The following is a 24,320-nucleotide window of genomic DNA, read 5'->3' as shown; positions in this document are numbered from 1 at the left end:
GTTGATGAAAGGTGGACTTATTAACAATGGCTTCTGAAATTATTTTACAATATATTCAGAAGCTATTAAAAAAAGGGCTGTCTAACCTAGAAAAAAGTAACCAACGATTAAATCCTTTAATAACTAAGAAAATTATCATTTATTTCATCAAAATTTTCAAAAATCAGAAAATATCAAAAAATGGACTTAACCACATTGGCTTCTGAGCGGCTCAAATAATACTTAGTTAAGAAATAACAAATATATAAAAATTAGTAGAATTTCATCTTTTTTTGAGAATTGTATTTGTATAAACTGAAATTTTATTAAAATTTTTTGCACGTTAAAAATGAATCCAGCGACGGGGCAAGTTTACGCATTGACGTCTGAGCACCTGTACGCACGTTTTTATTGTGTCTTACTTCTAAACGGGCCCTGATGCTTTTTTCGTTCTGAACTGTCTCAAAACTTATTAGTATTTTTGGGCTGTTTAGTTTTGAAAATCACCATTTAAATTTTAATTGAGTTACAAATTCGTATCTTATAGCTTACAATCATGTAGTGCTGTCTTCATGCCCGTTCAGCTTTTGCTTTATACACTATTTAGTCTGCAATAAATTTGCTTTACTTTAACGATGGTACGTCATAATGTTCAAAATACTAACAGAACCACGTTAGGTGTCACAATAAATATGCGTAAACGGGCCCCGTATCCGAGGCAAGTTTACGCAACCGACTTGGACCCAAAAATAATTCGTTTAATGGTCAAAAACACAAACTGAGCAACAACTGAATATACCAAATTTGACTCCATTAACTGTTTCATACAGCTAATGGAGTACAGTAAAATTTCCTAAGCTAAAACATAAAATTTAGAAAATTCAGTCAAAAAATGACCCTAATTCTTCCAAAGAAAGAAGTAAGGCCATAAAAAGCCACTAAAAGTATAATCAAATTTAGGACAATCCGTCAATTATATGAATTAAAAAAAAATTATTTAACTACATTAAACACCCCATTTAAATGTTGCTTTGGTTTTCGAGGTAAATCGAACTTAAAATTTATAATGAAACTGTATTATCTAAATCAGTTAATTGCTTCAGCAGTTTATACGTTGTCTGGGACAGTAAGGCATATAATAATCTGATTATGGAGAAGATATTTATAGCGATCCTCCAGCAAATGTTGGAATTCTCTCAAAGTTAGAGAACGTATTTAGAACATGTGCTTCACGATTGGTGACGCTATGTGTCATCGCAGCGTACTATTTCGGCAGCTGGAGCTTTAACTATTACTCGTTTTTTTTTAAGGTTAACGGACGTGATTTATATCTTTTCTTTTAATATTATTATGTATTCAACCAACAGTAGACGGCCCACAAACGCTAAACGAACAAGAAGTGAGTGCTAGTCAGAGTACGGCTGCCATTCAAGGATTGAAACCTGGAACTTCATATGCATTGGCAGTTGTTGCAGAAAATGAAATAGGACATGGAGAACCATCCGAAACGATAAGGTTTCTCACCCAAGAAGAAGGTGATCCTTGCATTTTCTTTTAGAATTATTTCATAATCATTTGAATGAATCATTTTCACAAAAACAACATTCAGTTCAAATAACTATTTAAATATTATCCTCTCACTAAATATAGTTTTATTCAAACACATGACAAAATATAAATGTCGACATAGTTGTGCTCAAATAGTCAGTTTTGCTAAATTGTAACTGAAAAAATAAATGCTAAATTTTGCATTGAGTGCGTGTTCTTATTTTAGAAATATTACGCAAAGTTAATGATAGTTCTTCAATATTAACTACGTGTATTGATTACAATACTGCCGTGATAAGCACAAAAATCGTATCTAAATTTCTTATTAAAATTGAGTTATTCTCCCGAAGTAGTTTTTTGTAAGAGATTTTATCTTTTGTACAATGTTTTATGGCAATTTGTGAGTAGGAAATATATTTTTAAAAATTCTGAAAAAATAGAAACTAAATCAAATACAGGGAGGTGTAATACTTAACGAGCTGATGTGTGAATCACATGACTTCCTTTTACTCCAATTTAATGTCATTTCCCCATTACTGGCAATTTTAATGTGATTCAATAGTTTACCCTCTCTTTCACCAACAGTGGCCAAATAGAAAAATTAAAAAAAAAATCGCCAAGTTTTTTGGCGAAGAAGACAGGCGATATATCGCCAAATGTCCACCAAATTATAACACCGCATGAGTTTACACCGAAATTAGCAATGATTCCCCCCCCCCAAAAGGGTCAAAAGATCCCTTTAGAAACACCCGAATGCTACCAAAAAGGGAGGTGCACAACTAGACTCCACTAGGAGTCTCCGTACCAAATTTCAACTTTCTAGGACATACCGTTCTTGAGTTATGCGACATAAATACGCACATACATACTAACGTACATACAGACGTCACGAGAAAACTCGTTTTAACTAAAATCTCAATATTCATTCAAGAGTGAGTAAAATGGAAATTAAGGTCGATTTTTGAGTAAAAATTTTGTCGCGAATACAATACTTCCTTTTTTGTAAAAGGAAGTAAAAAAAACGAAGTCATATTTTGGTATAATTCTCTACATAGTCTAATATTTTCGAGGGCCCCAGAAACTAGAGGGCCCTAAGGAGGGTTTTATAGGCCAAATAGCTAATCAGATCCGGATGTTCGCTCTTAGAAGAAAAAAAAATCGTCGCCAAGTTGGCGAAAAAACTTGGCGACCAAAAGCTTGGCGATACGTCACCAAGTGTTTACCAAATTATAACACCACTTAAGTTTGCATTGCTATTAAAAAAGATTTCCCCCCAAAAAGGTGCAAAAGACCCCCTTAGGAACATCCGAAAGCAACCAAAAGGGGAGGTGCACAACTAGACCCCACTACGAGTCTATGTACCAAATTTCAACTTTCTAGGACATACCATTTTTGAGTTATGCGAGATACATACGCACATACGCACATACGCACATACACACATACGCACATACATACAGACGTCACGAGAAAAGTCGTTGTAATTACCTCGGTGATGGTCAAAATGGATATTTCGCGTGTCTATACATTCTTAGGCACTTTTCCGCATGTGGTCGAATCGAAAAAAAAACTCAACATTCATTTGGGGGTGAGCAAAATGGAAATTAAGGGCGATTTTTGAGTGAAAATTTTTTCGCGAATACAATACTTCCTTTTTTGTAAAAGGAAGTAAAAAAGCAGTTTCTTATTTTGAGCTTAGCTGCAGATACGACTTTTGTGTCTAGCACAGTAGAATACATTATATGACAGTCACGAGGCAGTCACGTATTTTTCAGGCATTCTCGTCTACGTATTAATAATTCATATCCAGCATACCTTTTGAAAAAAAAAGTTCGCAAAGTGTTGTATTACATTTAATAATGCTATATAAATCTGGATTTTTCATTTTTTTTCATGTAAATTTTGAAAATTCAAATGACTTTTTTGTAGTTTAAAAATTTGAGTGATAGCTAAACCGAGTTTATCTGGGCTTCTTTTTAAAAACTTTTACAGCAAAAATTCAATTTGCGATCAGTATTAAAGAATACAACAAGGAAGACTTGATGACAGCTGAAGTTTTGAAATATTTTAATAGTGAAAATGAAAATGATTTCGCAAAATCAACAGGCGATTCCGCTACAACTCTTTCTAATTTTGAAGATAAGCTAAGAAAAGAAATAAGGTTTATTGAAGCTGAATATAAAAAGGCGAAGTGTGCTTTTCCTTACTTAGGTAAACTTGAATATTTTAGAAGGTTTAAATCAAATGATATTTTAAAATGTCCAGCAACAGATGTTTTTCCCAGTAAAATCACATATTGCTGCGTTTGTTATTGGATAAAATTAAATAATGTAAGTGCTAAAGTAGTTGTCTCCAATTGATTTTAATTTTGTATCAAAGCAAATCAGATATTATATCTGAAAAGAGTATCATTGTTGAGGACGCTTCCTCGGATTTCGCCAGTTTTTAAATATTGATATTCACTTGCTTTTTTCTTTGCACTAAATTAGTGACTCGTGAAAATGTCAAATGATTGACTTTTTTAATTAAAGTATTTAAATCCAGGATATATTCTTGGCAATTACTGATTAAGTACTTTGTTAAGTTAATAAGGCATATAACTTTATGTGCTTAAATGTAGGCATATAAAAAGAAAATCCTTTACGTGAAGGTGTAAATACGTATTGTTTTTTCTTCAAGTCGTAGACTTTAGAAATCTTGCAATGTAATAAAGGTTAAACCACGCACAAATTTCCATTACATACCATGATTAGTTTTTTTTTAAATACAAGATTTTGTTATCAACCCATCAGATATGAACTAAATTAATAGATCCCAACAAATGTATCCACTTGTTTTTTTTAGAACCTAGTGGTCCACCTACAGACTTGAATGTTGAAGCAAGGGGACCTACTTCTATACTTGTAAAATGGAAGGTAAGTACACTTTTGAATATTAGTTTTGCACAATTAATGTGTAGTGTGTAATAGTATCTCTTACGCTAAGTGGAAGTGACACAACTGGGTTATTTATTGATTTTCACTGAAAACCTTAAAAATCTTGAATAAATTAATGTTTATAAGAGTATAAGAGTTTACCCCCCCCCCAAAACCCCCCTGAAATCTACGCGTTTTTTAAAAAAATATATCATGTACTCATTAAGAATAAAATAAATACATCAACATTCTAATTACCTGCTAATTACTCATCTCTCAGTTTTAAATAGTTTTTAATAAATTGTCGCAGTAAAAAAAAAATTCCTTCACAAAAATCTTTCAAATTCATTCTTAAAATGTACACAGTAGATTTACAAGTCCCCAATTATTCTAACGGGGGAGGGGAGCAAAAGCGTTTTAATAAATTGGTTACAATTTAGTGTATTCTTCTGTAGTTACATCTGTATTATTTATGCAGTATAGATAATGGCATTCTGCAGTGGGCAGGTAAGCAGCAATATCTGCAGAAAAGAGTTCTCAAGATATTTGAAGAAACGCGTTTTGGATTCAATACTAACGTTAGGAAAATGTTGGAGTTTGACGTTTCTTTCGCGCTTCTTTTTGCAGCGGAAATAAAACAAGCAATCTTGAACAATAAAGCTAACTTAAATTAAGCGTTGATTGTATGTAAATGTTTGTTGCAAAATTGAACATAACAGCACTGAACATAGAAGCTAAAAGTTTATTCAAATATTTTTGCAGTTTCAAATGTTTATACTTTATTTGAATACTATATACAGGTTTGTAAGTTTTAAATAATCTCATACTGTTCATTATGCTCTACTCCACTTTAGATTTAGTTTGTTTTGAAGATCAAATTTACATCCTTGTTTTAATTTTATATTTTTAGTCTTAGTACTTATCATTCGAGTACTCTTTGACTTAAGCATAACTAGTTTTACTGCAATAGAATGACGACAAAAAAACTCGGTCTAAAATGCACGCCTGATTCTCATGCGCGCTGCAGATTTTCGTGCGGAGTTTTTTGTCTCGTTAGAAGGTGGCCGAGTCTTTTGGATTTGGCAAAGCTATCAATTGAGTTTCTACAGTTCAAGATTATTTCATGAAACGCTTTTAAATCAAAATTAAACCAAGTGTATCTTAGATGTAGTGCGAGATTTTTTCCTAAAACATGTTACATCACTTACAAAGTATATGCTTTTGGTTATTAACGTCATTGTGTTAGTTATTTTCTAAGAGTTAAAGAGCATGGTGTATTATGCGCACGTGTTGCATGAGTTGCTGCATTAAAACTTAAAGTCATTACAGCTGCCATCAAAATAGTTCTGAGTTACGGACTACCGTACAAGCAATGGTTGTTGGTTGAAAGATCAAGAAGATCATGCAATTGTTGATAATTCATTGGATTCTTTTTTAAGCAAGGACATACTTATCTAATTGTATCATTTCTTCATGCAGTACAACTACTATTTTTAAATCTCACATAATTCAAATTGTTGGAAATTGACGGTACTATTCACTATCATTTGACAAATACATACCATGCGAGATTGTTAAAATTCCATTTGTTTTTAGCCTCCACCAAAAGAATGTTGGAATGGTCTTTTAAAAGGCTATTACATTGGGTACAGACCAGAAAATATGAACCTTGCCTATACTTTCAAAAGCGTGGAAGCTGGTACAAATGAAAGCAATGAATATTTAGTCACTGGATTAACAAAATCTGCTCGATATAGCGTACTTGTTAAAGCGTACAACAAAGCAGGAACTGGACCCGCGTCTCAAGAGCTTGTCGTCAGAACACTGGACGGAGGTAAGATATTGGCCCACCCGCACCTTTTACTTATCTTTTGCCAAACCCAACATTTTGTCCGACCCAATTTGTTGCTTGGAGGATGGAGCATCTTTGTCTATGAAATATCTACTATGTAAATATCTACTATGTAGAGGAGACCGGGGATAGTTGGCGAACTTTTTAAACCTTATTTTTTAAAGGTTGTAAATAAAGTAGAAAAATTTTCTTTTATTGCTAGGATAATCTGTATGGTATCAGCAATAAAGTAGTATTTTTGTTTTGACAGTACTATGCTCTGTCTATTTTTTTACATATTTTGTGTGAACCTTCGCAGAGTTCGCACACTTGCCCCGTCACGGGGTAAATTCGCGAGCCGTATCGGGTAAGTTAGCGAATTGAGTAAAACTCGTAATAGACGCAGAAAATTTTACACAAAGCCTCAATGATGCTTTAAATAAGGAAATAAAGCTTACCGATGAATGACAAAAAGGAAAATTAGTATTGTAATTATTTAAAAATTAGGTATGTTATACCATATAAGAGGTTTAATTTTAATGCAAACATTATTTGAAATCAACTATTTTATTTGCCTCCGTTCTTCCTTTTTATGTTTCTTTTGGATTTAAATTCCTTTTTTCTTGGATTTAGAAATTTCTCGCATGTTTTGGGGACTTTTTGTGATGATTTGCGTTTTTCTGCTGCAATTCTTTCTTCCTGAAGAGCATTTTTGACTGGAGTAGTAAAGAGTATTGCTGTAGACCTCATTCGTTTCCTTCCTTTTTTGATCTGACCCTCTCCAGCTTTAGGATGCGGTCATAAATGATCTGGAGAAGGGGTTCTCAAACTGGGTGCCCGGCACCCTGGGGTGCCTTAGGATGAGGTGAGGGGTGCCGCGTCCGTGGTATAAATATGTATGTAAGGTGAGTGCACCAAATAATGCCCAGTTAACCAGTAAGGGAATCCTCCGTTTTTTGATACATTACGACAATTTCACTAGATCCTCTTTTATCGTCATCAAAAAGCCTAACTGATGATAAAGCCTTATCAATAAGCTATTTTTAACTACCAGGCAACAGTAAAATAGTGTAGCAAAAGTTGTTGCAGAAAAGTGGTGTCAAAACCAAATTATCTCATTTTACGGTAAATTTTATTTCTGTATGGTTCCCTGAAGTTAAACTAGAATAAAAAGAAGTTCAGGTGTTCTTGAAGCCTATGTAGTTAACAATTTCAAAAAAGAAAAATGTCGTTGTGTGCCGTCATTTTTCCCCCGAGATTTGATAATCTAGAAAAGTAGATTGTCGTACGATAGGACTATATGGTTCGCCTTATTAACACTTGTCCTTCTAATATAACATCTGAGTGTTTGGGAGGGCAATAGGATCAAGTGCTACATATGCTGCACATTTGTACACGAACTGTGAGCAAGTGTGAAATCCCCCCCCCCCCAGTGCCATGTACGAAAATTTTAGGGTCCGTTACAAATGACTTTTCCGGCCCTCCTCCATATTGTTTACCCCTATAATTCACGCCTTGTTTTAAAAGTATTGCTCCCCCTTCAGGCCAAGGCCTGGGCCAACAGTCGTCCCTTCTCCCCACCCTCTGCGCACGTCCCTGCCACCCTGAAAATAACGACTTATTAGTTTTGTACATGATAGAGATGAACTAGGGTGCCGTAAGAAACCTCTGATCTAGAGTAATGCTCAGATACATATGTGGGTTTAGCTGAGACATACGCTATTTTCAGTAAGAAATTTTAAATTTGAATTATTTAATGAAGTAGCAACTGAATCTGCTCTAGGACAGGTACATCCAATTTTATTTCTTTCTTCCAACATGGTTGATGCTGAAACAAGCAGATTCACTCATAGATCCTGGAGACTGGGAGTCTGGCCGATCAGTGATATAACTTGGCATTAAGTCAGTCCTGAAAATTGTTTGAATTGCAGGGAAGCTCACCAGTTCTTTTGAAACCATCCATAATATTTATGGGACATGCTTCTTGTGGAAAAGCAGCTGTTACCACCAACACCGTTGGTACAGCGTAAATCGTCATTGGCTTTCCTAGATTATTCACCATCCAAGAATCACAGACGGAATTAACACAATTTTTCAATGAGCCATGTAGACTCTAATCAAGAGGCAGCAACTTATGGTTACAATGTGGTGGAAAAGAAAGTAGTATTATTATTATTTTTAGTAGTGTAGTAGTTTCCTTACAAAACTCATGCCCTTCTATTGACGTGGGAGTCGTAAATGTCTAGTAAGAGACTCAGGGGTTTTTCTTCCAACATCTACATAGTGTTTTAAGCAAAATACTTTAAGAAATTTGGAAATATTTCAGCTGTCATCTACCCACTAGAGAATGCACCTTACATGCAGAGTTACATCTGCTAGGGTTTTCCCGTTGTTGGTTTTTCTATTGTAATTTCTCATTTCTTGAAAGAAGAGCACATATGTTGGCTATTGTATAGGCATGTATATAAGAAATGATAAGCTCAAGAATAGTGTAACTCTTGCAATTATTTCATTAAATTGAAATTTTACAGAATTTAAATTTTAGTTGTTTAATGTTTGACTCTTAAAACTTTTCTTGAGGCAAGTATGCGAATTCGCACTTACCCCGAAAAAAATTCGCCTGCTAGCCCCAACTCGCCACATTTAAATCAAGTTACACTGTCTTAAATATGGTTTTATAAAATAATCTGAAAAGGACGTCATTTATTGCGTAGAAGCATGGGCTATTCAATATTATTAAATTTTGGTAAATTACTCTACTATTATATGTTTTATAAGATAGGAAAACAACGAAGTATGAAAAAAAAAATATATTTAACACTGCGAAAAAACAACTTTCTCTCGTGCACCACGTTCATTCTGACAGATTTCACTGAAAATACAGATGCAGTAGCGAGGCAGCTACGTGGTTACGTGACAGATCACTCAGAGCTGTCAAACCAAAAACGAGAAAATTATTTAACATTCGCACATTTACCCCTTCGCATACTAGCTCCGGTCTCCCTTAATTATTATCATGAAGTCGTTGGATAAAACAAATCAATGCAGTTCTATTTAAAAATAGTCTCTTTTGTTTCTAACGTGCTTTCTGTATGACGATAAAGTATGTCAATTTTTTTTAAAACTTTTTTGTTTGCGTATGGAAGACTAGAGAATAGTTTGGTGATTCTTGACTATCGAAATTAACATTGATTATTATTTGCAACTAGTATTTATATAATTTACATGCATCATTTAATGAATGCTTTGTCTTTGTGCAATATAATTTGACCTATATTTTTTTTCTTAAAATTTTTACTTTATTTTCTGACAGAGACTCAGTCTCTAATTTTGAACTCAACACAAATTTAAAATTACCTCTAACTCGGCATATAATTAATTTAAATTTCTGTAAGAAACTATTTTTTCTTCCCCTTTTTGTTAATGTTTTGAAGCAATGATCACTGTTGTAAACTACAATTTAGATACGACTTTTGTGCTTTGCACGGCAGCATATGAAAAGCGTACATAAAAATTTTCAACCTTTTTTGGTACACCGTTTATCAGCTTTGCGAGACGCAAACGCACATACGCTCTTTACGGAAACCTCGTTAAATTTCAGAAATGGATAACTAAAAGTGAGTATTTTGGTTGTTCATACGTAAATATGCACTCACGGAAGTTTTAGAAAAACTAGTCAAGATTCCCTTAGGAAAGAATGAATAAGAAATTTAGGTGACCCCCAAATTATAATAATGTATTATCATGATTACACGTATGAATTGTTTTATTTTATTTATTTAAACAGACGTTTAACAGCTTCACATACATAAATTGCTGCAGTAAAATGCGGCTTGACTCCGGACAGGAAATATTTACAACATAGCAGAAGAAAATAACACCCAAGGCACCGGCGAGAATCGAACCCATGGCCTCCGGCTTTTAAGACAAAGCTCCTACCACAGAACCACGGAGGCCCCATGTATGAACTTATGTGCGTGGTTATACAAAACCTGTGCCACTAAATAAGCTTATTAGTGGCTTAGCTATCAGTTCTATCCAAACAGGGATTTTTCCCAAGCCTTGTTATATTGAATTTTCCTGTAAACTCTGAGAAATAATTTGTTCGTCTTTGCGTATGTAGGATTTACGCATAACTCAAAAGCGGTATGCATGAGATCAAGTTGCGTGCTTCCCTTTTTCATGGCAGTCAGAAGTTACAATAGGTCTCAGAAATAAAATTTTGGCAGAAAATTCCGTTTAATTTCATCGGAAACTGAAAACTATAAAAGCTGAGCTAACTTTGTTGGCACAAAATATGAAATACCAAATTACGGAGTCAATTCCTCAGTTCGGTGATATTGGCGATATTAAGTAAGATTTCTGCCGGATCCATGTTTAAAAGTATCAATAATCCAATTACTTGCATATTAACCACTTTTCAGGTAAAATATAAATGAATGAATAAACTTGTATGACTGATAAAAATGCAAAAAGAAAGAAAAATGTAAGCATCCATTTAAATAAATACGAGGTATGTTTGAAGTAAGTACCGTTTTGAAACAGAAAAAGAGTTAGTACAGACAGAGCAAAGAAATTTATTGCACAAAAATGTACCACCCTTACGGTATTTTTCGACATTACTTTTGTGATTTTCCAAGCATCTGTCATAGCGTGGTACAGGTTTTCGTGTACCCATTCGGAAAAGATTGCCGCCTGCGTAGTTAACCAAATTGTAACATATTCTCTGAGCTCATCATTAAAGTTGTGCCATCGACCGCCAAGGAAAGACTTCAGGTGCCGAAACAAATCAAAGTTGCTGCGAGCGAGGTCGGGGCAGTTTGGAGGATGTTCAAAAAAGTCCCAGTCAAAGCCCTGTTTGAGTCGACATGGTTGACTACACAAACGGCAACTTTCTACGAATTTGCAAATAGGTATACAAAGAACTGCACCAGGCTATGAAAAATGCTTGGAAAATCACAAGAGCAATGTCGATAAATAGCGTAAGGGTGGTAAATTTTTGTCCAATAAATTTCTTTGCTCTATCTGTAATTGCTCTTTTTTATTTCAAAACGGTACTTACTCTAAAAACATGCCTAGTATTTATGCTATAGAGAATAGCAATTTCAATAACCTTACACATTAAAAACATTTATGCTTTTCTGCCATTCTAAAGATAATTGCAACCTAATCTCATCCCTGAAATTTTAAAGTTTTTATCATCTTTTTTCAAATAAAACTAAATGCAAAAAAACAAAGGGCATTTAGTTTATCATTTGTTTCTTGGGGAGTTTTAAGCACGAAAAAAACCCTACTATATATACATAAATGACATTTATTATTTTATAATAGTGTGTGATTTTTGTACTGAAATTTTGAAATATTTTTTTCAGATTTACCGAAGTCTCCTCCGATATCATTAGTGAGCACCTCTGATAATGCTATAACAGTCAAGTGGAATCAAGTTGTCAACAGAGACGACCCACTTACAGGTACTTGAATTAAATTCATGAATAATTTTCATGTATGACAATCCTGTCAAAATACTATTTTTAAGCACGAAGGTATATTACGGGATTATTCAACCATTTGCCTTTCTATGATAAATTTTATATGTTTTCACAATGTGTAAGTGGTTTTTTTTTCATTTATTTAAAGAACTTTCTGGTACGAAATAGTGCTGCTGAGTTTAGATAAATGAATAGTTATGTCCTAGTTATGTGAAATTTTAAACTTGCTTTTAAATGCATTATTACTTAATTAATGCATCTTTATTTTATTCAATCTCAAAGATTAAACTTATGAGCTGAAGTTTTTTTTTCTGCCTGATTGCAGAAATTTCCGTAATTATTTATGTAATCTACAGAAGTACTCGGGTAAGTTGCTCAAATTTACTCAACGTTTCGTGAAGTCACAATTCTCTGGAACTTTTTTATTCTCACACGGAGAATGCATTAAGGGCAATAAGCAGAAAACAAATGTGAGTGTCAGCATATTAATCTGAAAAAGATAAATAAAAAACAATTTTATTACCTAGTAAAATTCGATCAAGCAGTCTAATCAGGGCTGATCTTTTCGTAAAATTCAATCATGCTTACATTTTTGTTTTTTTTTCTCATTATGGCTTTGTCTTTCTCTTTTTTTCGAGTACATATATACATTAACCCCATATTACACTTTCAATTTTTCTTTTATCGATTATGACGACAATATATTTAAGTATTAATCTTTTACGGACATTGTTCTTATGTGCATTTTTGTGCCCCAATTTCCCTTTGTATTGTATTTTTAGTGAAGGCTCTTTCACATTTCATTAAAGCAGCTTAATAAAAACGAACCCTATAGGGTCATTCCATAGTGACTAACGTAACATTCGCAGCAGATTTTCAAACTCCTTTTACTTACACCGGGAGTAAAAATAAATGTGTTTTGGTTTAATATGCAGATTTAAAATGTACAAGGTGACTATTTTACATTTCTACCAAGAATGTGAAGCAAAATAAGCGCTGGCAGGTGTTTTTTCACCAAAAAAGGCATCGTGACTAACGTAACATTTTTGCAACCCTGAGAAACAATGCTTATGTTACGAGGCAAATTTTTCTGAAACTTACGCAGGCATTTAAAATTGGCCGATATATTTGTAAGAGGTAAGCAATCTATTTTTTAAAATGTACTACAGATTTATTACAGATGAAGCTTTTTCGGCCTTTAATGGTACTTTTACGAAACACTGTGTGTGACTGACGTAACCATCGAATAACAAGCAATGTATGCATATAAAAAACCTTTTGTAATTAATCTCTTGCTCTTATATTACTTTTACATTTTTTAGGAAACTTCTTTGGGTTGCATTATGGTTCTTTTTTTTTACTTTTTTTTTCTATATTAGTGTAAGAAATTGAATGGAAGGATTCAGTTCAATTAACTCAATTTGAATGTGCAAAAAAAAACAAAAAAAAAACTGCTTTTACAAACTGAATAACATCGTTTTGGGCTAATTAAATCTTGAATATCTCTCTTTTAAAAAATCAACCTTATGCAAGTTCATAGTTTCATCGAATTCTTGTATTCTGCAGATATACTAGTTATCGACATAAGAAACTCCTAGTACTTTTCAATGGCATATTAATTTTAAGAGTTTACTGAATCATCGAACGAATAGTGCTGTGCATCCTTTTGAATTAAAACGTAATATTGAAAAAAAAAATATATTCGAACGTTTTTGCCGAATGCATTTTAATTCCAGATATCACCGCAAATGCTTGAATTTCTAAATGATCATTCTTGCATTTTCTGAAATATATGGCAGCAGCGCTTATTGTCACTTAACATCTTTAAATGTTTTCCAACGAGCAACCATTACTTCATTTTAATAGGTGGAGATGTATTTTCTAAAAAATAGAGACGTTCTCCTTTGTTAAGACTGTATTTCTATTATCTTAATTTTTAAGCTTGGATTCTTGTGTTGAATGCACATTCAGCAAAGTACTCATTTTGCTTTACTCAGATTTTTTTTAAATAATTCTTTAAATTGGAAGTATCTTTTTAAAGACTTTTAAAAAGTATTTTTCTAAGTAAACAGAAGATCTACAATGTAATATTACTGATATTTTTCACCCATTAAATTTTTAATCAATATAGAATGCCTACATATTTAAAACTGTTCATGAAAATGTACATTAAATTTAAATATTAGCAGTCATTTTTAAAATTTTACGTTAGTCACATGCAAACTGTTACGTTAGTCACAGCTCAAATGTTACGTTAGTCACACTAATTATTTTATATCTACTAATACTAAAATAAATTTTTTGCACTTTTTAAGTAGATATGACACTGATGTAAGAAAATAAAAAGTGCTGTTTGGTTCAATCATCTGGTTTCGTTTTTAAGCAGAAAATAGTACATTTTCGTGACTAACGTAACGTAAATATTTTCAGCGAAATAACCAAACTAATTAAAATACTTATGTTATAATGTATGCAAAAAGAACAGTCAATTTTATTGGGTCATCATCTAATAATTTAGAATAAACATAGTTCTTTTAAAAATTTGCAAAAAATTTTACATTACACAAGAAAACGTAGACGCATGTTTTTTGCACATGCTAAGACTTTTCTACAACCTCGCACGTTTAAAGCCAGAAGAAAAACACCGAAGGAAATTTTTACAAACTGTTACTGGATTTATACTAGAAAGTATGTTGAATGAAATGATAGGTCACAGTTAAGGCTTTGTGTAAAAAAAAATTCTGAGGTTGAGGTTGACATTTGTATGGAATGACCCTATATTTAGTGTAAAAAAAAATCCATCTTACTTTCTTTTTAATAAAACGATTTATTTATATCGGCCATTTTAGACGGTTTAGTTAAGCTAACTTGCTAAACTATTTATTAATAAATTTCTGATAATATTGTTGCTTTATTAGTAAATTGTCATGTCGCAAAAATGCATAAGTTCCTTAAATTTAAGATTTTAAAAACTTTTTTTCCATTTTAAATGTTTAGTATACAATATTACAATATAAAGACTGCAGATGCGCGAATTAGGGTTACAAAAAGACTATTTTAAGCTCAAAAAAGGAATTAGTGGATCTAAAGACCTTCGAAAACACCTCTTAGGTCAGAATCTTTAAAGATTCAGCTTTCATTGGACTTATATTATTTTTATCTATGAACTACTTCTTCATTGCAAACCGTATTCTTTGTACTCCTGAATAAAACTACTTGTGTAAGTTCAAAGTTATCATAAAATCTTTAACTTGACTGCACATGTTAAACTATTTTATGGGAAGGCAAATATTATTTAATATATTTTGCTATCCCGCTTAGCCGTCTTCCAAAACTAAATTGTTTTTGTTTACATATCATGTGTATAAAAACCAAGTCCAATTCTGATAATCTTTGCAGGAAATCGATTATTTTCAGGTTATACATTGCATTATCAACGAGGCAATGGTCACTGGTTACACGTACCGTTGGTTGCCGCTGATCAGTCTAGTTATACGTTGACTGCTTTGCAAGCCGATACACTGTACCACTTATATCTCACAGCAAATAATAAGCACGGACGAGGAGAAGCCAGCGACGTACTCATTGTAAAAACAAAAGAAAAAGGTAAATATAAATGATTTAATGTCTCTGGAAATTGTACTTCAAATTATTATTCAATAATTCTACTGACATCCTTCAAAGACTTAATACACTAAAATGTAGAGTAGTGTAGAGTAGTAAGTAATGTAAATACTCTGACGCATTCCTTCGACCTCATTTTTTTAGCCTACTTTCCCAGTAAAAGTCAGAGAAAGAAGAGAAAAAACATGAAAAAAGGCATAATGCATCTTAAAAATATCGCAAAAAACAAAAAAATAAAAAAAAAATAAATAAAATAAATAAATAAATAAATGAAAAAAAATAATAATAAGTAAATAAAATAATTAAATAATTATAGAAAATATCGAAAACCGAGATGTTGGTATACTACGGATAGTTCTGCCTTATCCCTCGCTTAATAGCGGTAACTTACTGCCTATTATCTAATTATATCTATTTCCTAACATACAGATTATATAGTTTGACATTTTCAAATAGTATTTCCCTTCTAAAACACTTTGTTGACTGTTTTATTGAATCAAAATATATGTATTCATAGTATACTAATTTTTGAGCGATTTTGTTGAAATACTTAAGTTACCTGACTGATATTTTACAGGGGCAAGGGATTTTCCATTGTACATGGATTTATCACTAGTCATTCCAGCAGCAGCTGCTTTACTGGCAGTAATTGTCATAGTTGTGGTCATCATAATTTACATTGTTAAGTCAAGATCTCGAGAAGATTTAGTAAAAGATCAAATCAAAGGTAAACAGTTTATAATTCAATATAAAAGTTTCATAGCTTAGTTTATTTGCATTTTATCAATTATTCTGAAGAAAAATCACTTTTTTTGAAACAACATTAGGCATTGCTGATATAAACTAATGATATGTGGTGTGAATTTCTAACTACCTATGTAAAAATATGTTTAAGGACTGTATAAATATTAACAGGAATTTCAGAATGAATTACAGTCGAGTCCCGACTTACGCGAGGGATGCGTTGCAAGACTCCTCGCGTAAGTCGAAATTTCGCGTTGTGGAAAAATGTATGTATACAATGTTTTTAGAAACATGTCGAATTCTTTTAGACATTTGTAAATACCTCTCAAACTTCAAGAAAGCATTCCTCGACAATACATTAATTTCTAACATAAATAACTAAATTTTTACTGCATTTTAAAAAATGAAAAAAGCTATTTCATTCAACATAAAATACTTCAAGATGCACAAAATGAATTTTCGATGGGAGGGAAGACAAAATAAAACAACACGGTACGCACAGTTTAAAGCAATAATAAAATGCTGCACTATAATAGTACTGTGTAGTAGATACAGTTGATAATATTTATGAGTTAAAAACCGCACATGATAATTATTTATGCTCCATGATCAGATCGTCTTTCTTATCTAATACTTATTTAAATACGATTGATTCACGTATTCCTTTATAACGTTTCCATTTATGGCAGCATCCCCTCTTTCTGATCTCCTTAATCCACAATACAAGAGCAGCTTCCATTTTCATAATATTGAATTTGCTTAAACTCTGCAAGCTTTAATATTGAAACTAAGTTCTGAACTTTTACGGATATCTTTTTGTTTTGACTTTAAATGGTATGTATGGAAGGTTCACTCATACGAGTACTTATTTTCCTGCTACCGTCGACGTTTTGTAGTCGTTTAAGCATATCAAAAATCTTAACCTTTTTTTTTGTCAGAAACTTTCTTTTTCTTCCCATCTTCACAAACTTTAGACGAAACAGCTCGCTACGGGGCCATTATATTTCATCAACTTTAATATTTAGAATGAAAATAAATAAGTTAATGAAAGGTCAAGCAACAAACTCAGTGGCACGACAGCCCATGGGGGACAAGGCCTACTGTGCCCAGTCTCAGTCTTGTGAAAAATGCTGAATGGTAATTTGATGCACTAACGACAAGATGCGTGCACAAGTTTGATGTATGAACTTTCGCTGTCAGTTATGCTAAAGGGAATAACGAAGCCCATACAGTCTTCCAAATAAATTCTTGTTGTGGACAAGGAGTTCAATTTAGCTTTTAAATTCTTTACTCGTGAAAAACTCGCGTTATAGCCATTTCGCGTAAGTTGAATCGCGTTGAAGCGGGAGTCGACTATATATTACTTAAAAATTTCCGCCATGTTTTTTTCGTACGACCAAAGCACATAGCTCTAAATGTGAATTTAAATACTGAGCTTAAATTGTGCATAAGTACTATGCCGAATTTTCAAAGATACTTAGGGAAATTTTTAACTGTTGACTGTGACGTCGAATTTACAATTTTTAAATAATTAACTTATTGAGTATTGTTAAATATTTTTAAATTTAGAATTTAAAAGAATAGTGCATTACATAATGCATGAGTTTCGCTATTACGTTTTACTAATGTATAAAAATATCTCGGCTATTTATTCAAAATGATATAAAATAAATAAAAAATATAAAATATGATTTTAAAAAACTACGAAAAATAATTAAAATTAAAGAAAATAAACCTTTTGGTAGGGAAATGGTACTGTCGCCAGGTCCAATTGGCCGCGAACATGAGAACATATGAAGAATACTTGAATATAAAATAAAATTCTTTTATTTATTATTTAAAAACATAAACGTCGTACATCCTGCCACCAGCAGGCATGCAAGTGGTAGACAGAATCTAGCTAATAAGTGACTCGCTTTATAAATAAATGTTTCAGCTGTTGCCACGCACTCGGTGGCTAAACCTTTCAGTATAAAGTAAAACTACATGCAAATTCGACTGAATATGCAAAAATAATAAGTCCTCCACAGTACTCTTGTTTTGCTTTTTAGATATTATGAATCAAATACATTCATCAATTTTTGTTTGAATAATGCACAACAATCATTTTGAGAGAAAATTTATTCTGTCTTTTTTATGTTTCAAAGAAGAGATTACATTTTACTCAATACTTATAAACAGACAATTTTATAAAAATTAAAAATTTACAATATTTTAAACAATCTCAGCTTATTCTTTTGATTTTGTCCATAGCATTGCAAGACCACCAGCAGTACATGTACGCTGCTGCCGGAAACACCGGACGTTACGACAGCGTAGACAAGGGTCGCCCATACAGCCAGGGTGAACCTGGCACACCAGCAGTGAGCCTCGCTTCTTATGCTTCCATTCCTTCCAGGATAGACCAAGATGACCTCTATGGAGGACCAATGGAGGTCAAGGGTCCATACGGCCAGGTAATTATTTTGCATAAAATGCATCCAGTTACTTAATATCCTCACGGAATGAAAACATGCGCCGCAATATAAATTTAGCTTTACAACGTTCTGCTAGCATTTTATGAAAATGCAAATGAAACTGCCATAATTAAGTTTATACTTGATTATGTTTTCTTTTTTTAATTACTCATTTATTTTTCATGTTGTTATTGCTCAGCATGAGCTACTTAAAATTTTAAATGAGTAAAATTTACTGTTGAAAACTGAAAAAGAGAGAGAGAGAGAGGTGAAAAATTAGCTATTTCCTGAACACTAAATCTTTGTAATATTTTCACTGAAAAACCAATTTTAATAAAGTTTCAAAAACGCTATCATTTTTTTTTAATCTCAAAACTAAAAATAGAGGATTTTTTCTACAATATGTATATGATTGTGTATGATAATTGTATATGATTTCAGCAACGATAACTTATAATCATACGTAAATGAACTTTTGCAATACGTTCTTCCAAAATAATAAATAAATAAATATTAATCTAGCGTTTTTAACAATTCAGTTGATGGTTAATTTTTAAAACTAAAGCAAAGCTTGCTGAAGTTAATTTCTTGAATTTGTTCAAGATATTTTAATTCGAAGGACTTTTTATTATTAATATTACCCAAACTTTTGTTTCTTTTCCACGCATGGCGAATAACTGCTATTATTTAAGTGATCTGTTCCATTTCAACCACAAATAAGAAATTTGAACATTTTCACTGTATCTCTTTTTAGTCGTGTCTTACTCTCAATTATACTACTATTACTATGTGTAATAAATTACAAAAACTAAATTTTGCTGTTTGTACCTCTCATCCATTTTCTTATGAGATTCTCATATGGAATACATTTTATGAAGTTTGTATATTTAATTAAGAAATGAAGAAAAATAAATAGCATGGTTTATTTATTGTTTAACTATTTGCACACGTCTAATATCTTACAATTAGACTAGGAAGATGAAGTGCGCGAGAATGGGGAGCGGAAAAGTTAAGCAGGATATTCTTTGGAGAACACTAGATCAATGAAGAACAATCTCTAGGTGTAAATCATAAAATGTTTGTGCGGGTATCGCACGTCCTATAAAACGATATCCCTAAAAACATTAACTTTAGTATGCTTTGGTATACTATCTTTGGTATTGGTTAGTTTTTACCAAGATGTGCCACTTGGAGCCAGATTTTTAATAAGCAGTTCAGAAAAAAGTTATTTATTTTCTCAAAGTGGTTTTTAACACTTTGTATCCAACGAAACCGTGTTAGGATTAAGTGTATTGTTTAGGCTCATGTTTTAAAAAATTTAAAAATTTAGGAGATATTTCTAATAAATGACTATCTTAATACGCTTATTAAGAACCAAAAATGTCTGTTTTTAAGGTTTATAATCTGTGTTTCGCTATATTTTCAAACAATCAAAGAAAATTAAACTGCCATTTTTATACCAAAATTCCATCTATTGAGTTGTTTATGAATTTAATACATTACGAAACCTCTAACCTCATGTGATCTAAATTTCACGGTCTATTGTAGCTTCTAGAATAGAATGCACGGAGGTTACAAACAAATAGGTGAGTTACCATCTTTGAAGCCTAACTTAAAACTCTGCTTTAGAGATGGCAATTTTAATGAGACTGAACTGAAAAAAAAAATGTCATTGACATTATAAGTTATGACGTCACCGAGTACATGGAGGTAGCAAGAACAAAAATATCTCATCGAATTTCTCGAGAGCTGAGCACTTTTTTCACGAACAAAACAAAATTTTTAGTATGAAATGATGATGCATGAAAAATAGCTGACTCGAACTTTACTCATGGTATGATAAAGAAGACAGCGTTACTATCTAGTAGAATTTCAGTCAAGTTAAATACATTCCATAGAGGTAACCTCAGCAGGAAGTCGACAATTTTGCGTTTAAAATAAACTGGCGAAACAAACTTATTTCTTTGGGATTAGTTTATTATTTATAAGGAAATAACTATTTAGCCCACAGTTTTTGCACAATTACATTATTAATTTTTCATGCAGTGGAATTTTTGGAATGTAAAACAATATAACTTCTATGGAAAAAGACAACAAACCGTAAATGTGAACTTAGTCCTACTTAATGTCAATGTTTTCATTTAAAAATAATAAATATTAGGCCGGTAAAATCAAGAGAAAAGAAACATTTAATGCCATAGTGGACGAAACACATTTTGATACATGCAATTTAAAAAATATTTTAATTAAAATTGCATAACGCAGTACATACACAATTTATTTCTACGACTTCATACACCTTTCCTTTCGGTGCTATGTTTTTCTCTTTAAATATCAAATGGTATAATTTCAATTGACAAGCGAGAAATAGGTGCAAACATCTCGATCAATGTTTAATTATTTAGTTGGAGTTTAAACTCATATCTTTTAACACGCATGAATTACTGACAGCTTCAAAAGCTTTAATGATCATATGAATACGATGATTGATTGTATTTATGAATGTCTAAGAAAGACAAAACTTGCTGATTTTATAAGGAAATTCATTGCAAAGTTTAAGCGCATTTTTTGTCATAATGATTTTCTCATTTGATAATATATATTTCTTCTTTTAAGCGCTTATTATTATTATTATTATTATTATTTTTATTATTATGATTATTATTATTATTTTTTTTTATTATTATCATTATTATTTTCTTCATTTTCGGCTATTCACTTTGAAGTGTCCATAAAAAAAAGGACATTGATCGATGCATCAGTCGTATTATATAGCATGATAATGTACTTTTTCTGTCCGTGAATGTGCTAATAATACTTACTGTTATTATTATTATTTTTTTTAGAGTTACCGGGAGAGACCTTCATCGTTCCCACGACCAGCTGCCAAACGACCCCAACCACGAGTGCAGCAACAGCAACAACAGCAGCCGACACCTTCCATGCCAACAGTGCAAGCACCCCCTCCCCCACCCCCTCCTCCGCCCCCTCCACCTCCTCAGTAAAAATCGATAAAATGACGTTTGGGAGTAGGGTTTACGAATTTGAGTACAAAGAGACGAGTAAGGGAAAAGCATGCCGAGTCAGGCATTTATCGGTACCATTATTGATGAATTTAATAATACCGATGGTTTAGCTTTTCGTTTACAATTCGCAGTGAGGACAATTGCGCAGTCAATTTTCTTTAGCTTTCTCAATTTGTTTAGTAAGAAAGACAGAAGCTTTCGCTCAATATATTCACGTGTGGCACTGGAATTAATTGTTAAGCATCGTTCACACGATAAGAGAATATTTTAAAGTTGTTGCTCTAAAACTCGTTAATATTTTTTAAAACTTAGAAGTATATTTGAGTTTTTTGACCTCTCTTTAGCAAAATTGTACTTAAACGCAAAAAAAAAAAAAAAAAAAAAAAATCCTGAATGCATTAATAGCTTAAACCACTGATTTGGATCAATAAACACAAATGACTTTAATATCGAAATAATTTTCTAGTATCTTTCGTTCAATAACAAAGATTAAAATTGACTGTATCCCATCAAATTTTAATAACATACTATTTTTAAATTACTGCTGTTGCTGTAATTTTGTACTATTTTCTGTGAATACATTTCATTGCTCAGAATACCGTTAAGAAAATTTTTGCTCAGTTTTTTAATGCAAAAATTTATACTATTGTTGAAATAACTATTTTTCACAAGATGAATCATATTGTTTCCACTTAATAAATGTGTCTTTAGTGCATGGTTTGGTTATAAACTGGAAATAAGTTTTTTTGTTATCAAAAAGTTCATTTTATATAAACTTATAAGAAAGGTAGCAAACAGTAATATTAGCCAAGAATTAAAAAAAATAATAATAATAAAACTTGGTAACCTACTCAAAGAACTTAAATAAAGTCAACAGCTATTCTAGTTGATTTAAAGTCATTCTATAGGGCAGAATTAAAATGTCATTTTTTTTCTTGTATTTATTAATTTTTGGTGATCAACTATGAGGTAGACTTTTTCATTCGCAGTTTCAGACTTTCAATGGGTGTTGCGGTGATTTAAGAGAGTAACTCAAGAGGTAAAACATTTCATTCCTCTTTTGAGGTGAAACACAGAATTCAGGAGGTTTGGGGCGTTAGAGTAGTTTTAAAAGGAGAATCATAAAAAAATCCCTATGAACACGAAGCAAAATTATCGTCATTCATTAAGATTAAAAACAGGTTTTAAGCTGCTGGATTTGTTTGTTTTACCTCTGTCAGCAGTAACTAGCCATCGACTGTAGCACCTTTTATAGTTTTTTTGAATTGAGAATCATTATTTTTCTACATTTTTCATATCTAAGTATCTTTACTTTTTGAAAAGAACTTTGTTTCTTCGCATTACCTATTAATTCCCGTTACTATTCTTAAAAAAAAAAAAACATTTCGGCTACAAAAATATGCATAAATTTTAATTTTAGCTATTCTTTAGTTTTTACTTGAATAAAGAGTTTTCATTTCATTTTTGGTAATGCTTATTATTATTTTTTTAATTTATAGTTTGCAAGATCGGTAAAATACAATAGGAAAATTTAGTACATAAAATACAATGGGATATTTTTACTAAGCATTTCAAATAAATATTTTTTAAGTTCAAGGATAAGTTAAAACAACTGTCCGACAAAAAAGAGGAACTTTATCATAAAAAATTAAGTATACATTTTTTTATTTATTTTATTTAATAATGTTGTAATCTCGATTGTAATTAAAATAAATAAAAATATAAGATTCTCATTAGTATTATTTAATTATTATTACTTTGTTAAAAAGTTAAATTTTAATCTAGTATATTTCCACTTCAAAGCTTTTGCAACTTAATTTCTTATTACCCGGAAGTAGAAGATGGAAATAAGTGTAAAAAATGTGCATAAAAATGACACTGAAAATATATATGTGTGTGAATACCGTCAATATATAATCACAATGCAATGTTTAATATTATTATATGGCAGCTTCTATTAAATAATGGGCTTATTTGAGCAACATTACATTTTACAAAATGCACTTAGAAATCACACAATATTGCTGAATTATGTTCAGTTTAGAACTGTAGAAATACAAAAATAGATTAGTAAATAATATTGCCTTAAAAAAAGAGTATCTTGTCAACATTTTCTTAAGATTTTCTTAGTTTGACATATGTCTCGTATTTTGTAGACACGTAATTTTTTGACAATTTTTGTTTGGCTGCAAGTGTGTTTTTAGGAAATCTCAAAAAAAAAAAAAAAAGTATAATAATTTAAAAGTAAACTTTGTTTTGTAACATTTTCACTTGTTTTAAGCTTTAGGGTCAAGCCCTGTCAAGTTTTTTCATCACATTTTTTATTTCTTTCAATTTTATCTCATCGATTGTACCGTTTAAGGTCATCAAAAGTCCAAATTTTTATATTTTTATCTCATATCTCATTTATTTTTTTTTATTTATGATTACTTTGATTTTTAGAAAAACCCTCTTTTTTTCATAGATGCTGGAACATAAAATGGACAATAACTCAGCACCATATATAGATAGAAAGATTTGGTAAAAATCATTAAAGTACATTAGTTGCTGTTTAATATATGCAACATAACTAATTCAATAAAAAATGTCATTTTTTAATATTTAAATTTTAATTTAAAATTTAAATTTCTTAGAAAAACCTAATGATTTTTTTAAAAACAATCTGTCCAAAAATTTCTGTGTATTTTATCTTAATTTTCGCAAAATTT

The 24,320-nt window shown here is 31.6% G+C and overlaps 1 protein-coding gene across 1 annotated transcript in view; it reads left to right on the top strand.

Moving 5' to 3' along the window:
- The window catches only part of LOC129234366 (cell adhesion molecule DSCAM-like), a 55,203-nt gene extending 33,612 nt beyond the window's left edge, over positions 1–21,591 (top strand). Inside the window, exons 8-15 of the mRNA XM_054868359.1 lie at positions 1,350–1,514; positions 4,372–4,442; positions 6,039–6,276; positions 11,646–11,744; positions 15,180–15,372; positions 15,962–16,113; positions 18,384–18,586; positions 21,433–21,591. Coding sequence (XP_054724334.1) covers positions 1,350–1,514; positions 4,372–4,442; positions 6,039–6,276; positions 11,646–11,744; positions 15,180–15,372; positions 15,962–16,113; positions 18,384–18,586; positions 21,433–21,591 — 1,280 coding nt within the window. The remainder of the gene's footprint in view (positions 1–1,349; positions 1,515–4,371; positions 4,443–6,038; positions 6,277–11,645; positions 11,745–15,179; positions 15,373–15,961; positions 16,114–18,383; positions 18,587–21,432) is intronic.
- The last annotated feature ends 2,729 nt before the right edge of the window (positions 21,592–24,320 follow it).

This window comes from Uloborus diversus, chromosome 1 (genome assembly GCF_026930045.1).
Source record: "Uloborus diversus isolate 005 chromosome 1, Udiv.v.3.1, whole genome shotgun sequence".
NCBI classification, from domain to species: domain Eukaryota; kingdom Metazoa; phylum Arthropoda; class Arachnida; order Araneae; family Uloboridae; genus Uloborus; species Uloborus diversus.
The sequence above is the reverse complement of the archived record's forward strand: the minus strand, read 5'-3'. Positions and strand labels throughout refer to the sequence as shown.